This window comes from Colletotrichum fioriniae (genome assembly GCF_027942845.1).
Source record: "Colletotrichum fioriniae strain IMI 355084 chromosome Unknown scaffold_4, whole genome shotgun sequence".
Classification (NCBI taxonomy): Eukaryota; Fungi; Ascomycota; class Sordariomycetes; order Glomerellales; family Glomerellaceae; genus Colletotrichum; species Colletotrichum fioriniae.
Genome location: NW_027076840.1, coordinates 468312 through 492854, shown reverse-complemented (window position 1 = coordinate 492854; position 24543 = coordinate 468312). Strand labels below are relative to the sequence as shown.

The 24543-nt window shown below is 53.3% G+C and overlaps 5 protein-coding genes across 5 annotated transcripts; 1 reads left to right on the top strand and 4 right to left on the bottom strand.

Annotated features, from left to right (window-relative positions):
* Positions 1–953: 953 nt before the first annotated feature.
* Positions 954–4406, bottom strand: N0V96_003988 (uncharacterized protein; the record flags this gene model as incomplete). Its single annotated transcript, XM_065756990.1, has 3 exons — positions 954–3130; positions 3563–3639; positions 3931–4406. 3 exons carry the CDS (start codon positions 4404–4406, stop codon positions 954–956), a joined length of 2730 nt encoding a protein of 909 aa, XP_065614203.1.
* A 7750-nt stretch (positions 4407–12156) lies between these two features.
* N0V96_003987 (uncharacterized protein) lies at positions 12157–13620 on the top strand (the record flags this gene model as incomplete). The annotated part of the gene is made up of 1 exon (XM_053188052.2): positions 12157–13620. One exon carries the CDS (start codon positions 12157–12159, stop codon positions 13618–13620), a length of 1464 nt encoding a protein of 487 aa, XP_053054014.1.
* Positions 13621–15158: 1538 nt separating this feature from the next.
* On the bottom strand, positions 15159–16450 carry HMT1 (Nuclear SAM-dependent mono-and asymmetric methyltransferase; the record flags this gene model as incomplete). Its single annotated transcript, XM_053188051.1, has 4 exons — positions 15159–15637; positions 15721–16052; positions 16139–16282; positions 16368–16450. The coding sequence occupies 4 exons, from the start codon at positions 16448–16450 to the stop codon at positions 15159–15161; spliced, it is 1038 nt and encodes a 345-aa protein (XP_053054013.1).
* Positions 16451–17274: 824 nt separating this feature from the next.
* On the bottom strand, positions 17275–19755 carry N0V96_003985 (uncharacterized protein; the record flags this gene model as incomplete). Its single annotated transcript, XM_053188050.2, has 1 exon — positions 17275–19755. One exon carries the CDS (start codon positions 19753–19755, stop codon positions 17275–17277), a length of 2481 nt encoding a protein of 826 aa, XP_053054012.2.
* A 1294-nt stretch (positions 19756–21049) lies between these two features.
* On the bottom strand, positions 21050–22766 carry AMT1_1 (ammonium transporter Amt1; the record flags this gene model as incomplete). Its single annotated transcript, XM_053188049.2, has 4 exons — positions 21050–21633; positions 21691–22451; positions 22516–22580; positions 22653–22766. 4 exons carry the CDS (start codon positions 22764–22766, stop codon positions 21050–21052), a joined length of 1524 nt encoding a protein of 507 aa, XP_053054011.1.
* Between the last annotated feature and the right edge of the window lie 1777 nt (positions 22767–24543).

The following is a 24543-nucleotide window of genomic DNA, read 5'->3' as shown; positions in this document are numbered from 1 at the left end:
CGTCGGGATTATCTCAATGCACCACCAACTGAACCAACTTCGCTTTCGCTAACCACCACCACCACCACCACCCCAAGGGCAACCACTGATGAAAGGCCAACTCATATCATACACGATGGATTCAACAGAGCGCATTGCTTACAAGTCACGTATAAGGCGGGTCAAGATCTGTACGATTCAAGTCGTCAATTCTTCTCTATCATACACAGGCATCCTCACAACCCTTGACGCTTGCCGGCATCGAACCTTTTTCCATTCTCTCATGGCAAGGCCGCTTTGGTCTTTTTCTTCTTCCACTGATTCCTTCTCTTCAATGACCCCCGCCCTTGATTATTCCGTTTCTTGTTTGTACAATTCTAGCCTCATACCAATTGACCCAAAGAAACCTTGCAAAAGGACATCCAGGAGCAAACAGGGCAAAAGCAGAAGACATAGACTAGATAAACACATTACACAAACACTTGCGTGCTTGCACTGCCCCACTAAGTATATAGAATAGAGGTATAGAGAGATGTCTGCAGACTGGCGAGACGTATATCATGTGCTGTAGCTTTCGGCCGTCAACGGTGCTTTGTGTAGCACCTCCAAAAAAAGAGGGAGCCCATTCTGTGGGGAATCGTGGCACACTGCCTCATCCCAGAGATGATGGTGCTCCGATACCCGCCCAAAACTAAAAAATTCAAAAAAAAACGTCGATGTAAGTGATCGATGCGCACTTCGCTATCCCAATGCATGGTTTGCTCCTTTTCGCAGGAGGTAATGCGGCCACAATGTTGGTGACCTAGAGATCAAATTTCGAGTGCGTGCGGTGTGAAAACTGGAGAGGTGTCGAGGGAGTGTCCTGGCCCAGGTGCTCATCCTGAAACGAGGCGCGCCGCATACTGATGACGGGTATAGGAGGCCGTGTTATGCCGTGGCACCAACCCCTATCCGAGCCGAGTCGCCCGATTATATCATTGAACTGAGCTGCCGAGCGTCTTGAATCGATTTTCGAACGCCTTCATTCTCTCCTTTTCCAACTCTTGCTGGATACGTCTGGTCTCACGTCGCGCGGCTTCGCGCTCCTCCTGCAGCGTCAAAACTTCAATCTGAGCAGTGCTCATGCGGGCAATGACATCTTGCATCTCCGAGTCTGCAACGGTAAGCGCTGTCTCCAGCTCAACGACCTTGACCCGCAGTCTCTCGATCTGCGTCTCATCCTCGACAGACTGCTTCGGCATGAGACGGGGCGACCGAGGGAACATTGGCGATGGCATCGGGCTGAGACTCGACTTGCGAGGAGAGCGCATGCTGCTGGCACCAGGCGAAGGGCTCATACGGCGCAGCTGAACACTTTGCGCGTCCTTCAATTCCTTGAGTTGCTCCTCGTGTCGAGCCACGCGCTCCTCGGATGAAATCTGAGCAGCTTGCAGTTGCTCCTCCAGGTTCTTGAGGCGACTTTGCAAGCGTGTAATGCGGTCGGCGTTGGCCTTGCGGTCGGCATCGCCACGGGCGACGGCTTCCGCGAGGCGCTGGCGGAGTTCAGAGTTCACGGAGAGTTGGTTCTGAACTTGGGAGGCGAGTTCCTCAACGCGCTGAGCAGACGTACGGAGCTCATCAGCAAGAGCGCGCTCGCTCTCAAGATGTGCCACCTCGCTGCCCGCCAAGCTCTCCAGCTGATCCTTGTAGGCCGAGGCTTCTTCCTTCGCCGTATCGCGCTCGAAGACGGCAGACGTCAGGGACTGCTCTAGCCTCTCGAGAGCCAGTCTCGTAGCCTCGTCTCCCACAACCATAGAGCCGCTGCTTTCCAGATCCTTGATCTTGAGGAGGGAGTCTTTGTAGGCAAGTTGGAGGTCTTGGAAAGCAGCTTCCAAGGATTCTGAAGTTACAGGAACAGACGCAGACTCATAGGTGCTGCCGCGGGCCATCGATGGGGGAATGAGGATGTCTTTCTCCTTCAACAGTCCACGGAGTGCAGCAACTTCACCCTCAGCACGATCGAGGTCCATCTTAAGGCCAGCGAGGCCCTTCTCCACTTGCCACTTCTGTTCAGCCGCCTCGTCAGCACGACGACGCAATACATTGACTTCAACCCTCAGGTTGGAGATGTCCTTGGCGAAGCCAGCTTGTCGTGGAGACGTCACCATCAGTCTCTCTCGCTCAACCTCTAAGGTCTTGATCTTCTTCTCATTTTCCCGATTTTGGAATTCTTGGCGTTCGAGAAGGCTCTTCAATGCGTTGTGGAGAGCGTCTCTCTGGGCCTCGACATCCTTCAAGCGCTCCGACAGCTGCTCTCGAGATTCGGTCACGCCTGACTTAACGGTGTTTGACCTGGTCAATCCCAAGCCCGACGGCGCCTTTTGAAGGATGAATGGCATAGCCGTTACTGAGCTAGAACGAGCAAGGCGAGTCGAGCTGCTGGTTGCACTACGGGCGCGAGTCTCCGGCTGTGGTGGTGGTGGTCCGGAAGACTTGAGAGCTTTGTTCTCCTGTCTCAAGACTTCCAACTCTTGCTGCATCTTGGATGATTCATAGGTGAGGTTGGCATACTCAGATGCCTCAGCTTCAAGGCCATCAAGCTTTGATTTCAACTGGGGGACGATCTCGTCGCGGAGGTTGTCTCGCTCATTCGTAGTGCTCTGAAGCTCAACCTTGAGAACAGAGAGCAGGTCCTCAAAGTTAGACTTTACCTGCACCTCCTCTCCGAGCCTGCGGCGGAGATCCTCGCATGTGTGCTCCAAGTCTCGAAGACGGTTGTTGGTATCCTCGTTATTAATCTGGGCAACATCCACCTGCGAAGCTTTCTCTGCCAGCTCTTTAATCTGCTGGTCCAACTCATTTCTTCGCGACCGTTCATCTTGCAACTTGTTGGTCAGTTCCAGTCGCATTGAAGCCTTCTCTTGTTCTGCACGACGTTGAATCTTTTCGACCTCTTCCTTGCTCTGGTCGTATTCGCTAAACTTGGCAGAGCTATATCCAGAGTCGGAAAAGTAGTCGCTAGTCCTCCTGCCGGAGGCTTGTGGGTTATTGATCTCAGACTGGAGTCTATCGACGAGGTCTTCGAGATCCATCTCGCGCCGAATGGACGATGCCAATTCGGCGCTGATGGCCTTTAGTTCGTCCTCCATCTCTTCGATTTGTAGGGATGGGGCTAAGGAGGAAGGCGGTGGTGTGTATAGGTTTGATTCGCAATATCCAAGCGCGTTTGTTGGCGTCGCATTCCCTTTTCGAGGTTCTGGCAGCAGTGACGGAACTCCAGTTGTGAGAGGGGTGTCATCTGTCAGAGTAGCTCGTCGAGGCGAATTAAGAGGGGATGAGAGAGAGGAGAACTCTGTCGTCGAAGGTGACGGCGAAGAACCCCAGCCGAAGAAGTTGGCTAGCTTGGAAGAGCCTGGTGATTTGGGAAGAGGTTTATTGATCGAGGGAGTGGGAGTTGATGTAGTAGGCGTGAGTGACTGTCTGAGTTCTAGGACTGTGGTGACTGTTTGCGAAGAGTTGTCTCGATCCGTTGATAGATTCAGATGGGGAGGAGTAGGTTTGGTTGCGGGTATGGACATGATAGAGTTATCATTAGTGTTGTGACTGTAAATTGACTCGGAATCTTCGTCCGTGTCCTCCTCCTCCTCGATGATCGGCTGAGGTGGTGTCGCTTTCGGTAGCCTCGGAGAAAAGGTTGGGGTGACGTCGGAGGTCAAAAAGGCAGGTTCTGACAGGCCGTCTGAAGGTTTTGTTTGAGGGGATGCAAGGTTGGTGCTTGGGTTGTTTCGTGAAGCAAAGTAAGCCGCGTCGTCTGCCGGGTCGGTAGGTGGGGGTCTGCTTGCAAGAGGTCAAAGTCTGGTTAGCTGCTATTGGTACCGAAAGAGTTGTTTCCTCTGGCAGGCGAGTGAGGGACGACCCAGCAGAGGTCGAGCAAAGTTGGATGAAAAGGCAAAGGGGTTCGTTCGGACTCACTGTATGTCAAGCTTCTGGTGAGCAGCTGGTGGTGCGAAGAGAGGGCGAACGTTGTTGCTGTTGTTGTCGGAAAACTCATAGAGGGTAGGGCTGTCGACAGAGTAGGATCTCGAGAAACGTGTTTCGGGGGCGGCAAAGGCCGAAGGTGACAGTATAGACGGGGTACTGGAACCAGAGCCGATACCGTAGCTGGCGGCCAATTGTGAAGCTGTCGAGGAGAGAGGCTTCCGCTTGATTGCCTTGGCGGGATTGAAGGTAGGCGTCAGGACTTGGACGGGCAAAGTCTGCGATCTGGTACGACCAGGCGAGGGCGAAGGTGAGGTTGCAGGGCGGTTGGGGTCGCGGTAGGGTGGGCGTCCACGGAGGTCATCAGATGAAGCGTTAAGAGTATCAGAAGTTGAAGGGTCTCCCGTGGCTCTCGGAGGGCGTTCGAGGTGAAGGTTAAGACGAGGTGGGCGAGGGTCGCGGGCCGCCATGATTATGATTAGGGTCGAGATCTGAGCGGCGGTGGCTGTCTCTGTTCATAAGTGTCTTACTCTGGCTTATCTCTGGAGCCAAGTTGGGAGGCAGCAAGAGATATTCGAGACCAGGCTCATTGTCCATTTGGAAAAAGGAAGGGCAAAAAGAGGAAATGGAACAGTATTGGGGGATTTTTGGGAGGGCAAATGGTGGAAGAGGCCGCAGGGTGGGATCGCAGACGGCGACTGGCCAAAAAGGGGCCATGCTCGCGCACAGGGACCCTTGGAGATGGTGTGGGGCAGTAGTTGCAGCGTAGCGCTTCTGCTTTGGCGCCATTTCCCGTTTGGGCGCTTGGAGATGGTTCGCCCCAGCAACCCCGGGGCCACTGCTATTGGAACCGTACGTGACATCCATGACACGATGGGTGCTGGGGCCGAAACTTGCACGTCTTCTTCTTCTTCTTCTTGTGAAGTTTGCTGGGCAGAATGGATCGATCTGGGAGGAGGGTCGTGCTATGTGGTCTTGTGGATAGATAATAGGCACGGAGCAGGTACTCCATGCTTGACATTGGATACGGGCGGGCGAGGAAAAGGTTGGAAGGTCTTACGGGAAGGTGCCGTCGTGCCGATTAGATGCGAGAGTCATAAAAAGGTAGGTGGGCGTTGTGCAATGCGACTGGCTATTGCACTCTCGATACGCCTTCATCTTGATAGACTTGCTGCACAGAGTGCTCCCGTGTTGTTTCCCAATGGCAGTCTAGAACAAAGCATCCAAGCAATCAGCAAATGAAGAGAAGATCGAACTTGGACAAGCGCCCATGTGGACTTGTAGAAGAGTATCCATCCGTCCTTCCCCAAGGCAGGTAGGAGGTATTAGATCCGTACCGTGGCACAGCGGTACCATGGCTCGTGGAAGGTGAATTGACCAATGGTCGAATGGGAGGCCTGGTTCGCAACATTCAGACACAGAGGAAACATCCTGGGCGGATCCAGGAGCAGCAAGGAGCAGCGTTGGTACCTTGCTCTAGCGCCCCTGGCCGGCGGCAGGGGTGAGACAACCGTTTTTTCGACGAATTCGAACAGGAGCAATTTTAGCCTCCTGCGCTAGCCCCGCCCAATCAGGTGAATCGGTACGTACTCTTTTTTTCTTATCCATCCATCCATTCTTGGAAAGGTGCGCAATAAGGCAGGTAGGTACCTTAGGTATTCCACTCTTCTCTCCTTCCTCCCCTCCCTGTCCAGACCGAGTCCAGCGCGCTTTCTCTGTCTGTCAGCGCCTCGCCGCCTCTACGCAGCGTGGCAGGCTGGCAGCCAGCATCCACCTCACCTCACCTCACGCACCCACGCACACGACACACATACGCAGTACGCGCAAACACACCCACCCACGCGCGCACAGTCACAGTTCCATCAGTCTGGTCCGGGACCTGAGTCTGAAGCTCTGTCCACCTCATGTCCTTCCCTTGTCACTGACACACTGTCACTCACTGTCATTCAAGGTTCAGCCATGGCACGGCTGCTAATCGCTTCTTTCACATGATAACCTCCTTCCTTGCTTCCGCCTGCACATCCACGGTTTGCCCTGTCTTGCGGTACCTTGCGGATAGCATCCGGCCTCTCACATCCGCAGACTGGATGCACCTGTCCCTGCCCGCCTATAGCATACGAGTACATACGATGATTTTCACTGTCTGTGCATGCCTTACGGCACCAAAAAACAAAAAACTTGAAAGAGCAGAGCCTCTGGGAGGAGCCTCCCTTCGTGCCTTGCGTTCTTCCATACTTTCATGCTGCATGCATTGTGATGATCAATTCTCACAAACATATCTCCAAGCTGACCTCATCTTACCAATATCATGCGAGCTGCCCATACATGCCCCGTTCAAACAATTCTTCGCACTTCCCGATCATCGACCAACTCTCTCCACCTCACTTCGCGGCCACCCAAACTCGACTCGAGTCACTCGGCTGCCAAACCACGCTCGACCCGCGTCGTGTCACTGCCATTGCCACCTTTGACAACAATGCCGACTCGTCTTGTGTTTCGGTCCGCTACCCGACACAACGACAAGAAAGCCAAATAACGACAGCGATGCCGATGAACTCCCACCCAGTTAGCCTTCCCGGCTAAAACACTGACCAGAGAGATGCCAAAGTCAGAACTCAGCCTGCTTACCGCACACGCGAGGGAATAAACCAAGACCACTTTACTTGGTCTTGGCTTTTTTTCTGTCTTCTTCTTCTGCCAATGTTTCGTGCGTGTCATCGAAACATTGAAACCGTCAGGCTTGCTCCTGCCCAGGACATTCCCCGTCTTCATCTTGTCAAACCTCCAGCCTCATTTTCGCCTCGCCGCTCAGACGCAACTGACTCTCTTCGTCCTCACAAAGTTGCAAACGGCCTCATCCGGTTTTTCGGATCCCACTCAGGGTTACCCTATCTCAAAGGTTCAACCCATTCCTGGCCACTTCTACCACCGACCGGGGGCAAACACACAGACAAGATCATGCCTCTACCACCCACTTCATGCTCTACTACCACCAGTTTGGACGCCGATTCGAGTTTGGATATCCGTCAAAAAGTCAACGTCGGCAGCCCGGGTCCCTGTCATTTAGCCCAGAATGGCAACTTATGGCATCTACCGCACAGACGTGCCCACTCTATTCGTTCGAACACATGCTTCAGTCTGCTCGTGCTATTTACACTACACGATCACTATTCAGAGTTTGTCTTTGGGCTCGAGCCAGACAATAGGGTTGCAACAGCTGTATCCGTACACTCTGCCCAGCCGCCACCGAGACCCAGACAAGCAGTCAAGCTTCCACGGCTTCTGGCCAGAAGATCACCCGGGAGTTCGATAAGTTCGACTTCAAACCCAGGGAACCACACAGCCATGCTGCATGCACGAAACTCAGCACGAGAGCGAGACGCCTGCAATTAGGCTCGTGCGATAGTTGCCCTACCAAGGGTGACGGAGCTAGCATCGTCTTGCAGATCGTGCAGCTGAGCGACCACCAGTGCCGCTTCCCGTTCTACATCGATGGCAAATAAGCAATTCCCATCTGACTTTGGCGCCATGCACTCTGGCGATTGGTCATCCGGCCACCACATCGTTCCCCAAGATCTGTACCAGATCACACGATGGAATCCCATAGGGTTGTGGTCCGTGGAGGCGCTGTAATATGCTTTGGCGCCTGCAGAGTATTACTCTGTAATTTTCCCCTGAAGCGACTACAGCTGCAATCTCCCCATTGGCCGCCGGTCCAGAAACGAATTTTCTCCAAAGTGGACTAGCGCCAGGGACACGCATCTTGGTGTGTCGAACCCCGGTTCAAAGCATGTTGAATGAGAATCAAGCTCTCACAAGATATCTTGCCTTTGTTCTTAACTTCTTTCAACTTTTAGATCAGGGGCGCGATCGCTCTCATCACACCATTTCCAGATCTTGGTCCCAGTAAGACCATGGCCTCTGAAATCTAGTGGAAGCTCGGTCTCCGGTCTTTGGTTTCCCTCAGCGAAATCAACTCAGTTTCTCCAAACTATGCTATGGTTGTCTGCGGACGGAACACTACGCGACAACATGAACCTGAGTTGGCTGCTGCCCATATAGACGCATTTCCACGTCGCAGCTATCAATCTATCCAACTGTGTTTGTTTCAAAAAAAAAAAATATTCGACAGAAAAGTGACCGGAACTACAACGATACAAAGACAATCGCTCCCTCGCAATCGGTCTCTATGGGAATAACCATTGACGCGAGTAACAATCAATGGACAGCGGGGTCTTTCCCCCAGATATTTCCATGGCGTGCTCCAGCCATCATTGGCCCAAATTGAAAGCAGGGGCTGTCACGATCTCCAGATGAATTGCGAAGGATGCGGCTGCTTAGTCGGTGATTGCCAGTCTACTTTCCCGTCCGGACTTCCAAGGCAATGATCAGCACGGCGATGCCAATAACGTCCGCTGCAACCTACCATTTCGGGTTGATGGCTAGGAGGGTTGACCTCGCACAATGAAGACTTGGCCTCCATGTGTACGAATATGTACTTGTAAAGGGAGACATTACACCTGGTCATGCCCATGTTAGCGTCTATTTCGGGAGTGTATAAGCCGTACATCCTGGAAACCGTCATCCTAGCCAGTTGGCTCCACGCTCCACGGCATATCAAGATACTCATTTCCTTAATCGTCAACCAATATTGATGTGGGCGGCACCGCCTCACTGGGCCCTCAAGCCGGCCTTGGCCTCAAATTGCACTTCGGATATTCCACCAGGTATCTGCCGAGGCTCCAAGTCAAGTCATTGAGTCTAAATCAGTGAAACAATCGACCTATAAGTTACCATCCGCCGCCTTTGGCCGGCAACCCTCGACCAAACACTCAGCCGAAGCCTCAGCTGAGGACAGAAGTGTTTGAGGCTGTAAATCTTAAGCGGCCATGGTACTCATTGCTGTCAGCTTCAATTTGTAGATCACCCTTCCAACGGAGAAAAGATTATGGCACCTTCAACATTTGGTTCACATAGGATCATGAAGAAAGCCCGCGCGACTGCGTCCAATAGGACTAGGTACACGAGACAATTATGTAATCTTACCACTCGGGACATCGCGTTCAACTCGCTTTAGGACTTGCGATCGAAGCACACATATCTCGAGAAACGACGTTCTCTGACTGGGCTAGTCCTGCAGTCCTCGGGGGTGGCCGCAAGACAAGACTGCTCATCTCAGACTTTGCGATGGCTACACTGCACCTTGAGAGCAAGCAGGTCGGCGAAAAGCCTTTGGCTTGCACAACAAAAATAAATTGAAAAACAATTCGGATCCCGGAAACGTTTTGTTGATGACCTCCTGTTTTGACAACCTCGCCAATCAAGACCGAATTACAGACATCACGATCGATTAGGTTTCTTAGGCTCCAAAGGGGTACCTTTAGGTTGGCAACCTCTTCGATAATTCTGCCTAGTCGTATAACTAAGAATTTCGGTTCCGGAACACTCTTCATCTGATGATTTCAGGGACATTGAATTGTCTCCAAAGTTTGGACAGCGGTCTACACCGAGCCGATTGCACATTGCGGGGTTCAGCGCGCCACCAAGGAAGGCGAAAGAGATGGATGCGATGTCGTTTCGCAAAAAGGGTATCGCCTAGACAGTCGCCTCGAGACGACGAGCAGTATCAGCCAAGCTTGTGGCGATGAATGGTTTAAGGAGGCGGGCGTCTCATGGGACTAAAGAGAGCAACTGTGTCGAGGAAAGCAGAGAAGTTTGAAGCCGTTTCCCATTACCGTGACGAGATCATCGCCGTTCGACTTGGGCAGAGCGAGAAAGGCATAGCTTTACTGCAGAGTTGGGGTCGAGTCCATGGCCCCACCTGACAAGCGTTGTTCTGTTCTAAAGATAGTGTCACTACCGCACTCCGGGAACTCAACATCGAACAACTCTAACCAGGGAGAGCCAGCAGCAACTTGATCACGGGGTCTCTTTCTCTTCACAATATTTTCAACAAACGGTCCTTTGGTGGCGTGGTTCAATGCCGCTACTTTACGAACCGACCAGTCTCACTCGTCCATGCTGCTGACGCTACTTGCCGAAATGTGGCCGCGGTGATGATTGTCGATGAAAGAGGAAGTCAAGTGGCGGAAGACGCATTAGTCGGCAATTCAACGCACAACAGTGAGAAACCAAACATGAGATTTCCGGATATTTTATTCTGTTGCCTGTTGTCAGGGCCTGGTGTTCGGGGCTATTAGGGCTCTGAGGTCGAATACGAGGTTGGCTGCCCGCGTCGTTGCAGACCCTGGGCGGTGGCTAGCGGCCAAAGACGAGCCTCTTTTGGCCGAAATAGCCTCAACCACGTCACATTTCCCCGTGTCCGGCATTGCCATGAGACGATTCAGTCTCAGCCGTTGATTATGGCATTCATCTGTTGCTGTATGTTTGTCGGCAGCTCTGACAGAAACCGTCAGCTTGCAGGCCGCGAGGAACCTATGGTTGCTACTTGATCATGGCCACCACGATTGCGGATTATACGGCCAAATTGTTGCTGATGGGGCCCAGACTAACTCACGGTAGGCTCTTCTTGACTTTTGTATCTCAAGTCATGCAACCTCCTGTTCCGCAATATCACCTGGGAAAAGACGGAGCGACCAGGAAGAGCCTCTGAGTATTGCAGCAAGTTACATCGAAGTGCTTCGTAAGGCTGAGTGTCAAAATGATAAGAAGGTCCCGAGGTGCTTACCACATACATTACCGTTGGCGACAAAGGTGATTATGTGACGCAATGGCTTGGTGGGAAATACCGGGGAGGGGGTGAGGGAGACGCCAGACCTCGTGTCTGCAGACGAGGGTGGATGTGCAGTCTGCGTTCTCGTTCGTCGTCCACCGACCAGGGTCGCCGTATTGGTACTGGCGCCGGACCAAGGCGGTGATGGCTGTATTTGCTTCGAAGCATTTGCCTATGCAGATAAGCTGCGCGCCTTTGCGCAGTTGAAGAGGCAAAACCGAACAGCGAAAGTACGCTACACTTAGAGGTGTCTCGTCTCACCGGGAGTTATCATGTAAGATGTTTGCCCCATTTGGAAAACAGTTCGCACACGGTACGGGAACACTGACTTGCGTCCAGGCCATTGAGGCCGTTACCAGGACTCTTTGAGCTCAATACCAGCCACCAGGAAGGAACATGCAGGATAACTCAAATTCATCTGCATGTCCCCATCGCCCCAGATCTCGTTTGCAGGTTCCCGGTAACTAGCTGACACACCACCTGACGAGGTACCCAAATAGCTCCCACCCCTTCCCTTATACTGGGGTGGGAACTGCCTGGGTCGAGGCATCAGGGCAACTCGTCGCGCACACAACCACTGGACCAGTCTCTTCCACTGATATTCTCTTCCTTCTTTTCTCCTTGTCAAGTCGGGGGATAGGCCCATCCTCCCGTCCATCTCTTACGCACGCTTACTCACGGGCGCCGTTCGATGACTTGACGAGCAAGGCCAGCCCACCGGATACTAACGCTGAAAGACAAATTCTTAGCTGAGTCGGGCGGGCAATAATCGTGTCTTCTCGATCCATCGAGGCCATCGAGCAGGATTCTCTCCGGCTTGTGGCTCTCGTGTAGGCCAGTGAGCTCGTCGCGAGGGGAAGAAAGCCGTATCCTGCCTCCTCCTCCCCATATAAGGAGGGCGGCCGGCGGCGGTTCAGAACACATCGAGAAGAGAGGCTCCGGATTCCTCTCATCATGTCCAGCAACCAACAGCGGAGCACCGCCCGAACCGAAAAGACCAGACGGGTGACCACCGCTGTCCTACCCATTGGAAAACCCAGCAACGCGGAAGCCCGTTGCCCGCTGCGGAGTTCCACTCGTCCCAAAAGCGGAGAGCCGCAACCGTTCCCGCTACCGCTCCGGACCGGCGACAACTTTCCCGTTCATACCGGGCCAGCATTACTGTAGGGCAAAGAGACCGGCTGCTGCTCGAACTGTTAGTGGTCAAGTCGAAGCCAGGCAAAAGGGGGGGGCGCCAACAACGTTTGCGCCAGAGCCATTGTCACTACACCGTCATGATCGTGGCTTGCTCGCCAGCAATACTACACAGCGAACCAGAGAACCGATAACGAGACAATCAGACGCAAGCACGTTGCATATCACTGCTCTGACACGGCCCAATATACCACCGCGTATTACTCGGCATCACCCAGCCCCAACAGACCTTAAACTTCACATCAGAAGCCACACACCGCCAAGTGATTCTGTGGGCTGCCGACTCGACCACCATGTCGGGTCAGTCAAGCGCCTCTTCACCCCTTATATCGACCCGGCGCCGCGCCTGTACTGCGTGTCAGCAAGCAAAGCGCCGCTGCGACCAGCGGCTTCCCCGGTGCGGCCGGTGCACCCAAAAGGGGTTCGAAGACTGCAACTACCCGTCACTCGAAGCCGCCGTGGCAGCGGCGGACTTCAACTTCTTCACAGACGTTCTCAGCGGTTCCGCGGGCACGCCGACTGATTCCCTTCACAACATCATGCCCGTCCCGGTTGTCCCTGAAACTGACAACTCGTGGGCCCTATACTACAACAACGCCTCGGCGGCCGCGCCGACACCATCACCTTCTCTCATGGCGCCTACCAGCGACTGCCTATCGCGAGACGCCGTCATGTACTGTAGCGAACAGTTTCGGTCCTATCCGCGGCGGTGGGTGAGCCAGAACGGCGTTGCCCCCTTTATCCACCCGGCGCTCTACCTGCCCACCACGAACGGTGCGGACGGCCTGCCCCCCGTGCTTCAGGACTGTTTCTGCGCGTGCGCGGCATACGCCGCCAAAAACGACGAGAATGCGGCGCTGGTACTCGGCGTCGTGGAAGCAAAAGCTACGGCGCTGCTCTACGTTCCCGAGCAGTCGGCGTGGACGTTGCCGCAGCAGGTTGCCTCGTTACAGGCTCTGGTCATGTACCAGATCATGCGCTGGTTCGACGGCGACATCCGCCAGCGCGTCCTCGCGGACTCGGTCGAGCCATTATTGGCGACGTGGACGTCGGCACTCCAGGCCCGCGTCGGGCCTAGCGTCTTCTCGGCCGAAGAAGCCATGCCGCCGTCGTCCATCGCCATGCCGGACTCACACATCCCGCCGCAGCATCGGCAGCCCTCTTCGTCGGCGGGATCGTATCCACAACACGACCTCTCGCCGGATCACTCGCGCTCAAATACCCCCGGCGCCCGCCTCACAAAGGAGGAGCTCAACGCCGCTTGGCGGCGGTGGCTAATGGCGGAATCAATCCGACGGGTACTCGCCATGGCGTATCTCGTCAGGGCGGTATACTGTACGGCGAAACAGGGCGGGGGCGGCGGAGGATACGGCAGCAAACTCGGCGGCACGGGAACAGCAGGAGGAGGGCTCGGACAACCACAACAACAACAACACCACGCCAGCGGCGGCGGTGGTGGTGGTGGTGGTGGTGGAGGAGGCGGCGGTCATCAGCTCCCACATCAACATCACCCCCTTGGCCTCGCGGACATGAGCTTCACAGCACAGGCGCATCTTTGGGCCGCCACTACGGCGGAGCGGTGGAACCGGTCCCGCGAGGGTGATACGGCGTGGTGGGTGGGGCGAATGGACTTTTCGGGCCTGCTGGCGCTGGCGGACCCGAGGGAGGTGGATGAGTTTACCGTCATGATGGGCGTTGTGTTTTGCGGGAAGGATACGATTGAGGATTGGGTTACGCATGGGCCGGGAGGTATGTGAGAGGTATACATTGCGGCAAGGGGGCTTTGAATATTCGCGAGAGAGAGAGAGAGAGAGAGAGAGAGAGAGAGAGTGTGTGTGTGTGTGTGATAGAAATAGGGATAGAGAAAGAGAGAGAGATAGAGTATGGTGGGGTTAAGAGAAGCCATATCCTGGTTTTTTTGGTATTGAGATTATAGACAGGTAGAAGAAGACGAGCATAAAGGAAAAGAGGGGGAACTTTTTCCTACAGATTCCATCGCGAGATAAGCCTTTCAAGGCGGGCCTGGCGTTTCTCAAGGGGATGGGTGGTAAGGGGGAGGAGGTTGGCTAGGGGGTTATTCAAAAAGGGGGGAAATCATTTCTTTCATATATAAAACTTTACTCAGCATTTGGCAGCATGGTTTTCTACCCACGGGCATAGCGAAGGGACGACGAAGATAGAGAGAGAGAGAAAGCGTTATAATAGTATCATTCTAGGACCTAGAGTCTAGTTTTGGCCTTTTTCTACCCCCCTTTGCCGTTTCTGTAACTCTCTTTACAATTCACATGATAAGGAAGGGGGAGAGACAGTGGGAAAAGGGGGTAAACATAGCGAGACTTTCTTGCTAGATTTTAGATTTTACGAGTACCTCACGATAACGAGGTCAGGTTAAATAACATACCAGATCAAAAGCTAAGGGGGGGGTAGAAAGAGACAGGGAGAGGGAAATTAAAAAACATGTGACGATAGATAAAGAGGTACGATGTGAAAGGCGAAGAGTAGAACTGACCGGATAACCTTTCCCTCTTTTATCCCCTGGCCCATACTGCCACGAAATTGACAGGCCAATCAACCTAGCTGGCATTGAGAGCCGTGTTACTGCATTGTGTGCGTGTGGTGTTGTGCCATTCCCCCTTGAAAGGTCGTCCAAGTCTTGGGTGATGATCGTTTTCGCCAGCAAGGCTGGAGAAACGCTCCCCATACCAACATCCTCAAAGCACTTCACAATTCTGCCTCTATACGTGAGCGGCAGACATCGCTTGCCATCAAACATGCACAGTAAAGACAAAGCAAAAAGGGGTCAAGCATAAAAAAGACGTGGGAGGTTCATGTCTGGTTCATTAGTCATGATCTATTGTTGCAGGCGCTGTGACTGCAAATGCCTTTGGGACTCTATGTCAACTCTTCTCCTCCTTCTTTGTTTGTCCTCATAGCCGCACTTTTATCGGCGGTGATCCTTTTTGTCATTAAGAACCAGAATAGGCAAAAAACCAAGAGGGTGTGATGTGTCATGAAAGAAGGCCGCGCCGTGCCTCCTTTGCCGGCGCAGGTTACGCAGCCAGGCTAGGACCATCTCCTCTCAAAAAATCGGTGGGCGCAAAGAGCAGTGCAGGTTCGTAAACCAGGGCCAGAAGCCGGGTTTCTCAGTGGTCCTCACTGTCAGGACAGTCCACTTTCTTAGACACTCCAGTCTTTGAACGAAACGCTGCGATGCTTGGTGATGAGCCCCTTATTCCAGGGGCAAGCTATCCGGAAAGGTGGTAGCAAAATGATTCAGTGCTCAAGCATTGGACGCTTAGCACATCTTGTACTCGCACTGGCCCTCAGCGGCACGAGTGGGGTCCTCGGTCAAGAACTTGTACTCAATCTTGATGTCAAGGTCGCGGCGGTTTCTGTCGTTGGGCTTGACGTGCAGGGTACCCTCAACCTCCTCGCCAGTCTGCATGGTGATCATGTCCTTGAGGTAGAAGACAGTCTGCTTCCAGTGGGTGTACTTGGTGTGGGGGCCGGTAGAGAAGCGGATGGGCTTGTGGGCGGCGGTGAAGTCGATGTCGAACCAGGCAACAAGGGCGTGGATGAAGTCATCGCGGCGGGCAGAGAGCTTGAAGGGGGAGGTGAAGGCGAGGTCGGCAACCTGGCACTTGTAGAGGTCCAGGGTCAGGACAGGTGTGGGGTCAGTAACCACCGCCTTCATCTCGACCGTGTCAACCAGGGGCTCGGCAAGAGCAGTGGACTTGAGGGGGCTGTAGTCAAAGCCGTAGACGTTGTCCCAGACTGTCTTGCGGTCAGCTTCTGTTTGCATAATCCAGCGAAATTTTCCTGAGGCAGCAGCAGTAGTAGGTGGCATTGCAACTTACATCCAATCTTCTCGTCCTTGTAGTCGCCATCCTCAATACCAGCAACGAAGATGGTGGCCTTGTCGGGGAAGATGAGACCGTCGGGGTTCAAGTAGCGGTCACGGGCGTAGAGGACGGTGTCCAGCATGGACTCGTAGAGAAGGAAGTAGCCCATCCACTCAGAGATGATGATGTCGACCTTGGGGAAGGGGAGCTCGACCTCCTCCATCTTGCCCTGGATCAGGGTGATCTTGTCGGACATTCCGTTGACAGCAACGATCTCACGGGCCTTGAAGATGATAGTGGACATGTCGACACCGATAACGTGCTTTGCGCCAGCCTTAACGGCGAACCTGTGCAAAGAAGACATTGTTAGCATTCGAGCTTCGTTAAGCTGCATATGGGCGGCAGTATGTTTGAGATAGCCGAGTGTACGTACATGGACAGAATGGCGGTACCGCAGCCAACATCGAGGACAACCTTGTCCTTGAAGAGGTGCTTGTTCTGAACAATGGCGTTCATGTAGGAGCGGGTGCGGACCTCATCCTTCAACATCTCCTCGTGGATGCCGTGGTGGTCGTAGCTGTGCAGGAACGCAAAGGTTAGCAACGGTTTTGGGGTTTTGCGTTGGACAACCTGTAGCTCTGGTGTCCAGCTTGCTGCCATACCTTTTGAAGTAGTGCTGCTCAGAGTGTTCCATGCCCTTGAGCTTCTGCTCGGCAGCGTCGACCTCCATGTTGTCGCCTCCCATTTTGATTACTGGTGTATGTGAAATCTTCTTTTGCGACGACTTTTACCGTCGAAGCTCTCTGGACTGGACTGAAGAAGAAGTGACGAGAAGAAGAAAAACAGGTCGGCTTGGGGTATGTGTAGGATGAATTGCCAAACACACAGAAAAGGTTGAGGAAGGAAGAGAATTTCGGGGTGGGAAAGAAAACACTGGGAGAGGTAGTCGCGCGGTGAAGAAGAAGGAAAGGGTCGGCGGGGCAGGCTGGGCACTGGACCGGGGGAGGACTTTCAACACGATCGGGCAGAATGGACCTGACAGAGACTGGAGGGGGAGGAGGGACTGGCAAAAAAAAATAATCAATCCTGATTGCGCCTCGCAATGCCCGTCACCGCCTGCACCCTGCATCGGGCTCAGTCTCCACATCCCACTTTCGGCCAGACCACCTCACCCACCCGAAGTTCTTTTTTTGTTTTTTTTTTCTCCCTTAGTTTTTTTTTTTTAACCCACCTATAGCTTTCGAACTGTTGGCACTGGCAGACCCTTACTGCCGGCCCGTTCCCCGCCCCTCGCCAGCGCACCACGTTGACGGGGTTTAAGGTGTGCGGGTCCGAAGAAGCTTTTCACTGAGCTTTACTTGAGGTGTACAAGAGTGTAACGGGAGGCAACATTCTCATGCTTCCAGCAAACTAGTTCACCTTACGAAACACAACAGTTGCAAGCGTGAGCTTGACTGAAATATCATATAGATTCTTCTTCAAGACTGAAAGAGTCAAAATCACTAGACCAATAAAAGCCATCCAACGCCGCGCTATGCCAAGTACCGTTAATCAGAGTGTGCCTGGTCCTTAACACCACCTCTCGTGTGGCTCTCTCCACTTGACCCCGAGAATATCAAAGATCTTTTTCTCGTCCTGGCCTTCAACAAGCTCTCCTTCGGTCAGCTTGGCGCGTCCCGGGCCTCTTATCACATTCTTATAAAGACCTCTCTGGTTGAGCCGCATTCCCTTCTTCGATGCCAGCAGTCGTATGCTGCGGTTGAAAATGTCGTTGCCCGTAAAGTAGATCAGTGCCGCCCCAATCTCAGTTTCTGGTACCACCAGGAAGTCCACACGTCTCCAGACTTTCCGATACTCTCGGTCATTGAAACCTTCAATTTTGGGCAAAACGCAGCAGCCGTGCCATTTGCTTCCGTCATCGTCCCTAGATCCCGCGAGCCTGGCGATGAGAAACTTTTGCGCTTCAAGAGCCTCAATGAGGTCCCGCAGGAAAGGGATCAGTTCCGATGATGCTTTCGTCCCTTTCTTCGTAACGATAAAGTCGATATCCCCACTAGTTTGAGCTCCGCGACGATAGCTGCCTCCGACGATGATTTGAACAGCAGCATCCAGCTTGGCCGCCTCTGACCTGACTACCGCACTTAACCACTTCATCTCGGGCCTGGGAATGCGCGTGTTGAGATCGTCGTAGTGATCGATACCAATTCGTTGGTTCACAGTCAGCTTTGCTCTTTGCTTGAGATCATCGAGCGTTCGGAACCCCTGAGCCATGAAATGGCCCGCCTGTACACTCCCAACACCGTAGATCTTTAAGAATGTCTGCAGAACCTCATCCATCGGATCCGACTCGGCATTTTCCAGTCGTTTGAGGCGATTGGTAGTAACAATCTCTTCAATCTTGTCTGCCAACCTTTGGCCTACACCAGGCAGTCGGATCGCCTCCTCAGCGGTCGAAATCTTGGCGGGCTGCCGCTTCAGCTGCGTAATGGCTTTTCTGTAGGCAATGGGCCGCCACGTATCGTTGATACGCTCGTAATAGCTGCACATCTGCTGCAAGATCTCAATCGTGCGGGAGTTGGGGTTGTGCTGGTCGCTCCCTAGAATGCCCCCTTTATGACACGTGAACTTGTCTTCCCAAGTCATTTCTTTTCGTCCCCTCGTTCTAGCGACAGTTCTTTTCTTCCTTTGACGTTCATCGTCCGAGCCTTCACTGTCTGATACTTGTTCATGTAACTGCGGCGACGTTGCTGGAGCATCGTCGTCATCGTCGTCATGCTCTAGTGGCAGATCTCTAAACTGCTGCAGCTGGGAAATGACGTGTTCAAGCTCATCTTCTGATGTAGAGGCTGGTTTCTCTGCTGTGGCAGGGTCATCTTTGTAAGATCCGGTGTCTTGTTGCAACGCAGCCTCACTTGTAGCTGTTGATTGCACAGCCTCTGTGATATCTCTTAAGACGGAGGGTCCTGCGGTATCGGTCGTATTCCCACTTGTCCTTCCAGAAGACTCCTGGCTTCGAGATGGAGTTGACGGCGGGGGGATGTAATCCCACTTTTTTGAATTTGTTTGACGCTTCTTCAGTGGCAAATCTCGCGCCGTTGTGCCGGCTGAAGGCTGAACAGTGCGAGGTGAGGTCTTGGGTTCCGCTGAGGTTGGCGAAGGTGGTGGCTCAGGACAGCCAGGTACCTGATATTGCTTCTGTTTTGCGTTGAGCAGTGTCTTGAACCTGATACAGTCCAGCGGGAAATCCTCGTTCAGGACGGTGTAAGAGGACCCCTCCCTTGCCGAACTGAGTACATTCTCGATACTCTTCCAGTCGAGGCGCCGGTCGACAATGATATGCGTCGCATTTTCAAGAGATCGGGTCCACAGGGCACCAAACTCTTGCGCTTTCCGGATTCGAATCTTCCTGGCTGGCGCGATGTCATCGTTTGGAATGAAGTGGAAGCGCAGTCCACGAAAGATCTGCTGCGCCTCGGGTAGCAACTTGATGGGCGGTTCTCTCTTTCTTTTCTTCATCGCAGCGATGGATGGCGAGTTGTCTACACGATGCGGCAAAACGTGTCTCGTAAGAGCAAGCGGTGTAGTCGCGCTTCTGGTAAGACTGGTCAATGGCTGAAGTGGTGGTCGAGCCAAGGTTTCTGGAATAGGCGTGTCTTCAACGAAGCTGAGGTCTCCATTGGGAGCTTCCTTCCTTCCGGGGCCCTTGATTTCGGCAAGTGGTGTCCGGTCGATGACTTCCTTCCGTTTGAGCTCCGTGAGAGGTGCTGATACCGGAGCTGAAGAGGTCCGCCTGGGGCTTACGCGCCGTTGTGGCTGTTGTTGTTCTTGCGGAGGAAGGAGAGGCGATTGCAATTCCGGCTGTGGTCTTTCCCTGAGTGGCTGGCGAAGTTGCGCCGCGGCTTGAAACGCTTTCAGTTGTTGTCTTGTGCGTTGCTCGGCCTCGTGGAAATCATCGTCATCATCTTCGCCGTCCTCGCCTTGTCTGCCAATGGATTCAAGTTGGTGGAAGAAGCGCGCTTTGTCTCTGAAGGAAGTATTTGTATCGGCCATTGTAGTAAATATTGTCAAAGAGGCGCACGGGATACTTTTGGCTTTTTGTGAACCAAAGTCATGTCGGTGGCGGCACGTCGCTGTTGCCTAGGACTCGTAGAACAATGGCAGCGGAGATGGATGGAAAAAGTTGAGTGATGCCTGAGTGAAGTCGAGAGAGAGCGGCACACACACCAATACGGAATGGTAGCTTAATGGTGAGTTGTCATCTGACGACGTTGTGTTAATGGAAGGGATGGATGTCATTCAAGGACCCATGAATACCTGGAGGTACTCCGTAAGGTGCCCTGGTGAAAATGGCCAAATCTGGGTGCCCTGCGTGGGGAAGGATGCCGCATTAGTGTTGTGGCCACCTGCGAGTCATCCAATAAAGGTCGCCCTCAGCAGTAAGCACTGACAGTTTCCCCATGCGAGGGACACAACCCAGGAGCCTTGGGCGTCTGATAGGCAGAGGGCTACAGGGCCAAAGGGTAAGTAAGTAAAATAGACTGCTTCCAAGCGGGTTTGACGTCCGCCAGGTTGCAACCGATCGACCCAAGCACCCAACAAGGGGATTCTGCAGCAAAAGCGGCTTGGCCTCGGTCAGCAGCACGGGGACCTGCAGGATCTGGTGGGAGCTTCAGGTCATCAGAAATCCTTCCTTCCAGTTGCTGTGGTGAATTAACCTTCCTAACTCCATCTCAATAGAGCGAACACTCTCTTACGTCAAACCACGTGGACTTGATGCACTACAACAAAGAGACTCAAACCTACCTTTTCTAGTATGGGTTTGCAATTACAAAAGATAACAGCAGCAACGACTTCTTAGCAGCGAGCCAGTGTTTCGGCTGTTTAAGTTGAACCAAGATAAAAAAGGTGTTTGTTTGAAATCCTGGTCCATAGGACGAAAGAAATAACCCAAAATCGTGACGGGTCTGTCTGGCTTTTTTGACATAATTACAACGACAGACGGTCGAGGATAGACTGCCCCCTTTCTTCGCTTCCCATGGTATCACCGTAGCTGTAAATCCAACTAATATATACAATAACATTTTCCTCGTTTCCTCATTCTCCTAGACTGTGGCGTTTCGCCTCGCCACTGTATCGTACAGCTGTCACTCGGCTCTGCATCTCGCCTGGCTCGGCAATTGCAAGCTGAGGCTTCCCCTAGTTGGACCAGCGACAGTGCCTTGAGCTGATTATGGTGTCGTTATATACAGCAGGGCCGTGTCGAACTGAGAGCGTGTGCAGGATTAATGTGCCGAGGGAGGGCGATGAGCCGTAAGTGTTGTGCAAACCCTGTAGCCATCGCGCTTTATTGAGCGTGTCCGAATTGTGAGGGATATTGCGATGACCCAGCAAAATTGCGGGCATCCATCAAGGGAATGCTATTGTTCTTCTCCATTGGCTGGAAAGAAGCCATATCGTTGGAGTAGCGGCTAGCAGCCTCATTGTCCATATCGTTGAGCACCTCTCTAGTGAGCTCGACGTAATCGTAGGCGAACTCGCCAATTTCGGCATCGTCAATACCCAAAATCTCCGCCTCTTCGGTGGCACGAAGACGAAGGCCAGGAATCATGTTCATGATGAAGAGGATGGTGCAGGTGCCGACAAAGGAGTAAGCGCCACCGCTGAAGGAATCGGCCAACTGGTATCCGAGCTGGATCCAGTTGTGGTTGATCCAGCCTCCATCAATCTCGGAAACGCCGTCGAGGTGGGCAATGTAGTTGGCAGCAAAGAAGGCTGTGCAAATGTTGCCCACCAGACCGCCAATGCCGTGAACGGCGAAGATGTCGAGAGCGTCGTCGATTCTGAGGATGAACTTAAGCTTAGTAGCGTAGTTGGCGAAAGCCGCGCCAAGGATACCAAAGGGGACAGCAGCCCAGACAGGGACGTATCCTGTGTCAAGTCAGCTAATCGAGTTTTACATGTTTCTTTGCTGTATATTGAACTCACCGGATCCCGGTGTGATGGAGACTAGGCCAGCAACGACACCAGAGCAGAAGCCCACGGTAGACCACTTGCGTTCCAGCCTGTAGTCCAACACGCACCAGGTAATACCGCCGACGCAGGCTGCCAGGTTGGTAACAACGGCGGCAAGGACAGCGCGAAGGTTGGCAGAGAGAGCCGAGCCGGCGTTGAAACCAAACCAGCCGACCCAGAGGAAGACGGTGCCGATGACAATGTGAGTGACGTTGTGAGGCCGGTAGTTGAGTTCATGAGTGCCGTGACCACGACGCTTGCCCAACATCATTGAGTAGGCAAGGGCGGCTGTGCCGGACGCGATATGGACGGGCGTACCTCCGGCAAAGTCGAGACCACCCATCTTGTTGGACCATCCACTAGGGTTCCACGTCCAGCAAGCAATCGGGTCGTAAATGACGGTGGCCCAGATAAACATGAAGATGACGCAGGGAAGCATGCGACCACGCTCAGCGACAGCTCCAGTTGCAAGAGCAACGGTGATGCAGGAGAACATGCCCTGGTAGACAGCGAACAGAAGATCGGGGAGGCGGCTCGAGCCAACAGAGGGACGGCCGAGGACGTCCTTGAATCCAAAATTTGAAAGGTCTCCAATGAAGGCACCAGCCGAGTGTGAGAAGGTCAGTGAGTAACCCCAGAAGAACCATTGGAAACTGGTGACAGCCGTCGCCATAACGGAAAGCCAAATGAGAGAAAGTGCTGATTTTCTTCTCGCGAGTCCTGAATAGAAGAAACTAGATTAAACAATGTCAGTTGTTCAAGTCCTCAAAAGATATCCAGGGTGGAGATTGTCCATACCCGACGCCAGGAATCATAAGCAACACCAGCGCGGTGGCTGTAATCATCCATCCAATGTCACCAGTCTGTGTCTCTTTGTTAGCAGCCGTACCACGGAAACCAGATGCTTGCGCAGAGCGTATTTGAAGATGACATACCTCATACCAAATGTTCAGATCCTCGGTGAGAGAATCTCCTCCTGTGGGACCAGAACCATTGTAGGGTATGAGATGCACATAGTCGAGGTTTTCGAGATCGAGAGGGGATGCCATCGTGACGGGATGGTCGTCGCCGCTATCTTATCGCCGAATCGGCAATTGGAGGGCCTGGGCCTGGACGTAGTCGTAGTCGTCGTAGATGGGTATCGAGAGCAACACTTCACTAGAAGCTCGCCAGTTGCAGTCGACGGTCGATGATTGTCGTATTAAGAAGCCTGCCGGCTGGCTCTTCGTATGAGCGAAGCCTCGAAAATGAGCGCAAATGGCCGTCGCGGGGTGATCGGAAAGGACAGCACTGGGTGAAGCGACGGGACGAAGCAGTCAGAACGGGTGTGGGATGCGCGAAGCTTATGAATGTGGATGCCCCGGCGCCCCGACAGTCTGCGCAGAGTTGCGTTGCGGGCGGCATTGCGACTAGCCCTGCTTGTGGCGGGCAAGCTAAACGGGTACGGCAGGACTCGCCCGACGCAGCCAAAAAAGCCCATGGTCCAGAGACTCTCCAAGGAGTGCAAGTCTGCGAGAGAGGAGGCCACAGGCTGCGGCTTGGGGCTTCTGGGCTATCCCACGCAGACAGGCCCTGTCCGCCCTGGGCCAGGACCGCCGGCAATGGACTAGGGGGGTGGCCAGAGTTTTTCTCGGGGGTGAGATGAGAGTGGTGTGTGTGGGAGGTCGTGGGAAGCCCTGCGAGAATGAAGCAGGGTTCCAACCAGGGCGAGCCGCGAATAAGGCCAATCGGTACAACTTTGAGGTGTGCACTAGGGGGTAAGGCACGGGGGTGGACTCGTGGAGGCTTTGTCGGTTGCGACGCAGATCCATGGAATGGTATCCGTCCTCTGCAACTCTGTATCCGTCGGTAAGTTCTTCTTCTCTTCTATTGCTGCGTGTTTGTACGATTACGGATGTCTCCTGAATCCTGAATCCTTTCTCCTGATTCCCTATGAAGCAAGTCGGCGAGCAACCTGAAGCAACGGGAACATGGCAATTGGGCATGTCCAATGCAGAATTGCAGGTTGGGAAAAGCAATGAAAGCGGTGCTTGGAAACAAGAGAAAGAGGTAATAAGAAACGCCTCGGTAAGTAATTGGGGTTGAGCCAAGGTAGCATCCAGAGACCAGAAGGCTTGGGTTTGATAAGGCCCGACGACTTCAAGACACAACGGCTTCGATACCATAGAGGACCGGTCGCCCGTTTTCGGTCTGGCGTGGTCTACTCCATACGTCCGTCCGTCCTCACTTCCAGACCGGATTGTTGCTGACTTGTCAGACTTGTCATCAGACGACGACGAGGCTTTTCCCTGACTTCTTGTGTCTGTGATCATAGTTAGTGCTTCAAGGTTCATCAAATAGTTGGTCTCAAAGTCATCTCTTCCCGTACAGTTGGATGAAAGACGCAATCGAGAAATGCATGTGCTTCCATTTCATTAATCTGACCACGCACTTCCCAAGGCCCCTGTCTAGTCCAACCAGGGTTGAAATCGCCATAGTTTGGTTATTGGTGGGGGATGAACGGGGGAGGAGAATCCGCAGAACCACAGGCCATCGTTATCAAAGCAAGGGTCTAGCCGTAGCGTGGATTCAGATAACAGCCACGATTATTACTGCGCTCTACACTAACGCAGACGCCAGCTGCTGTACCGAGTGTTTGCACTTCTTCTCGCCTTTCAGAAGGTCTTCTGTCGTGTGCGCAGATTGTTTGGGCTAATGCCGGCTCGACCGTTGTAACTTGTACGGTACGGATGGGATAGACACCTACCTACGACTTGGCATCCTAGGTAATTATCCTGTAGTCAGATATTCGTACCGACACAGCCATAACAACACCCCTCGCTCGCT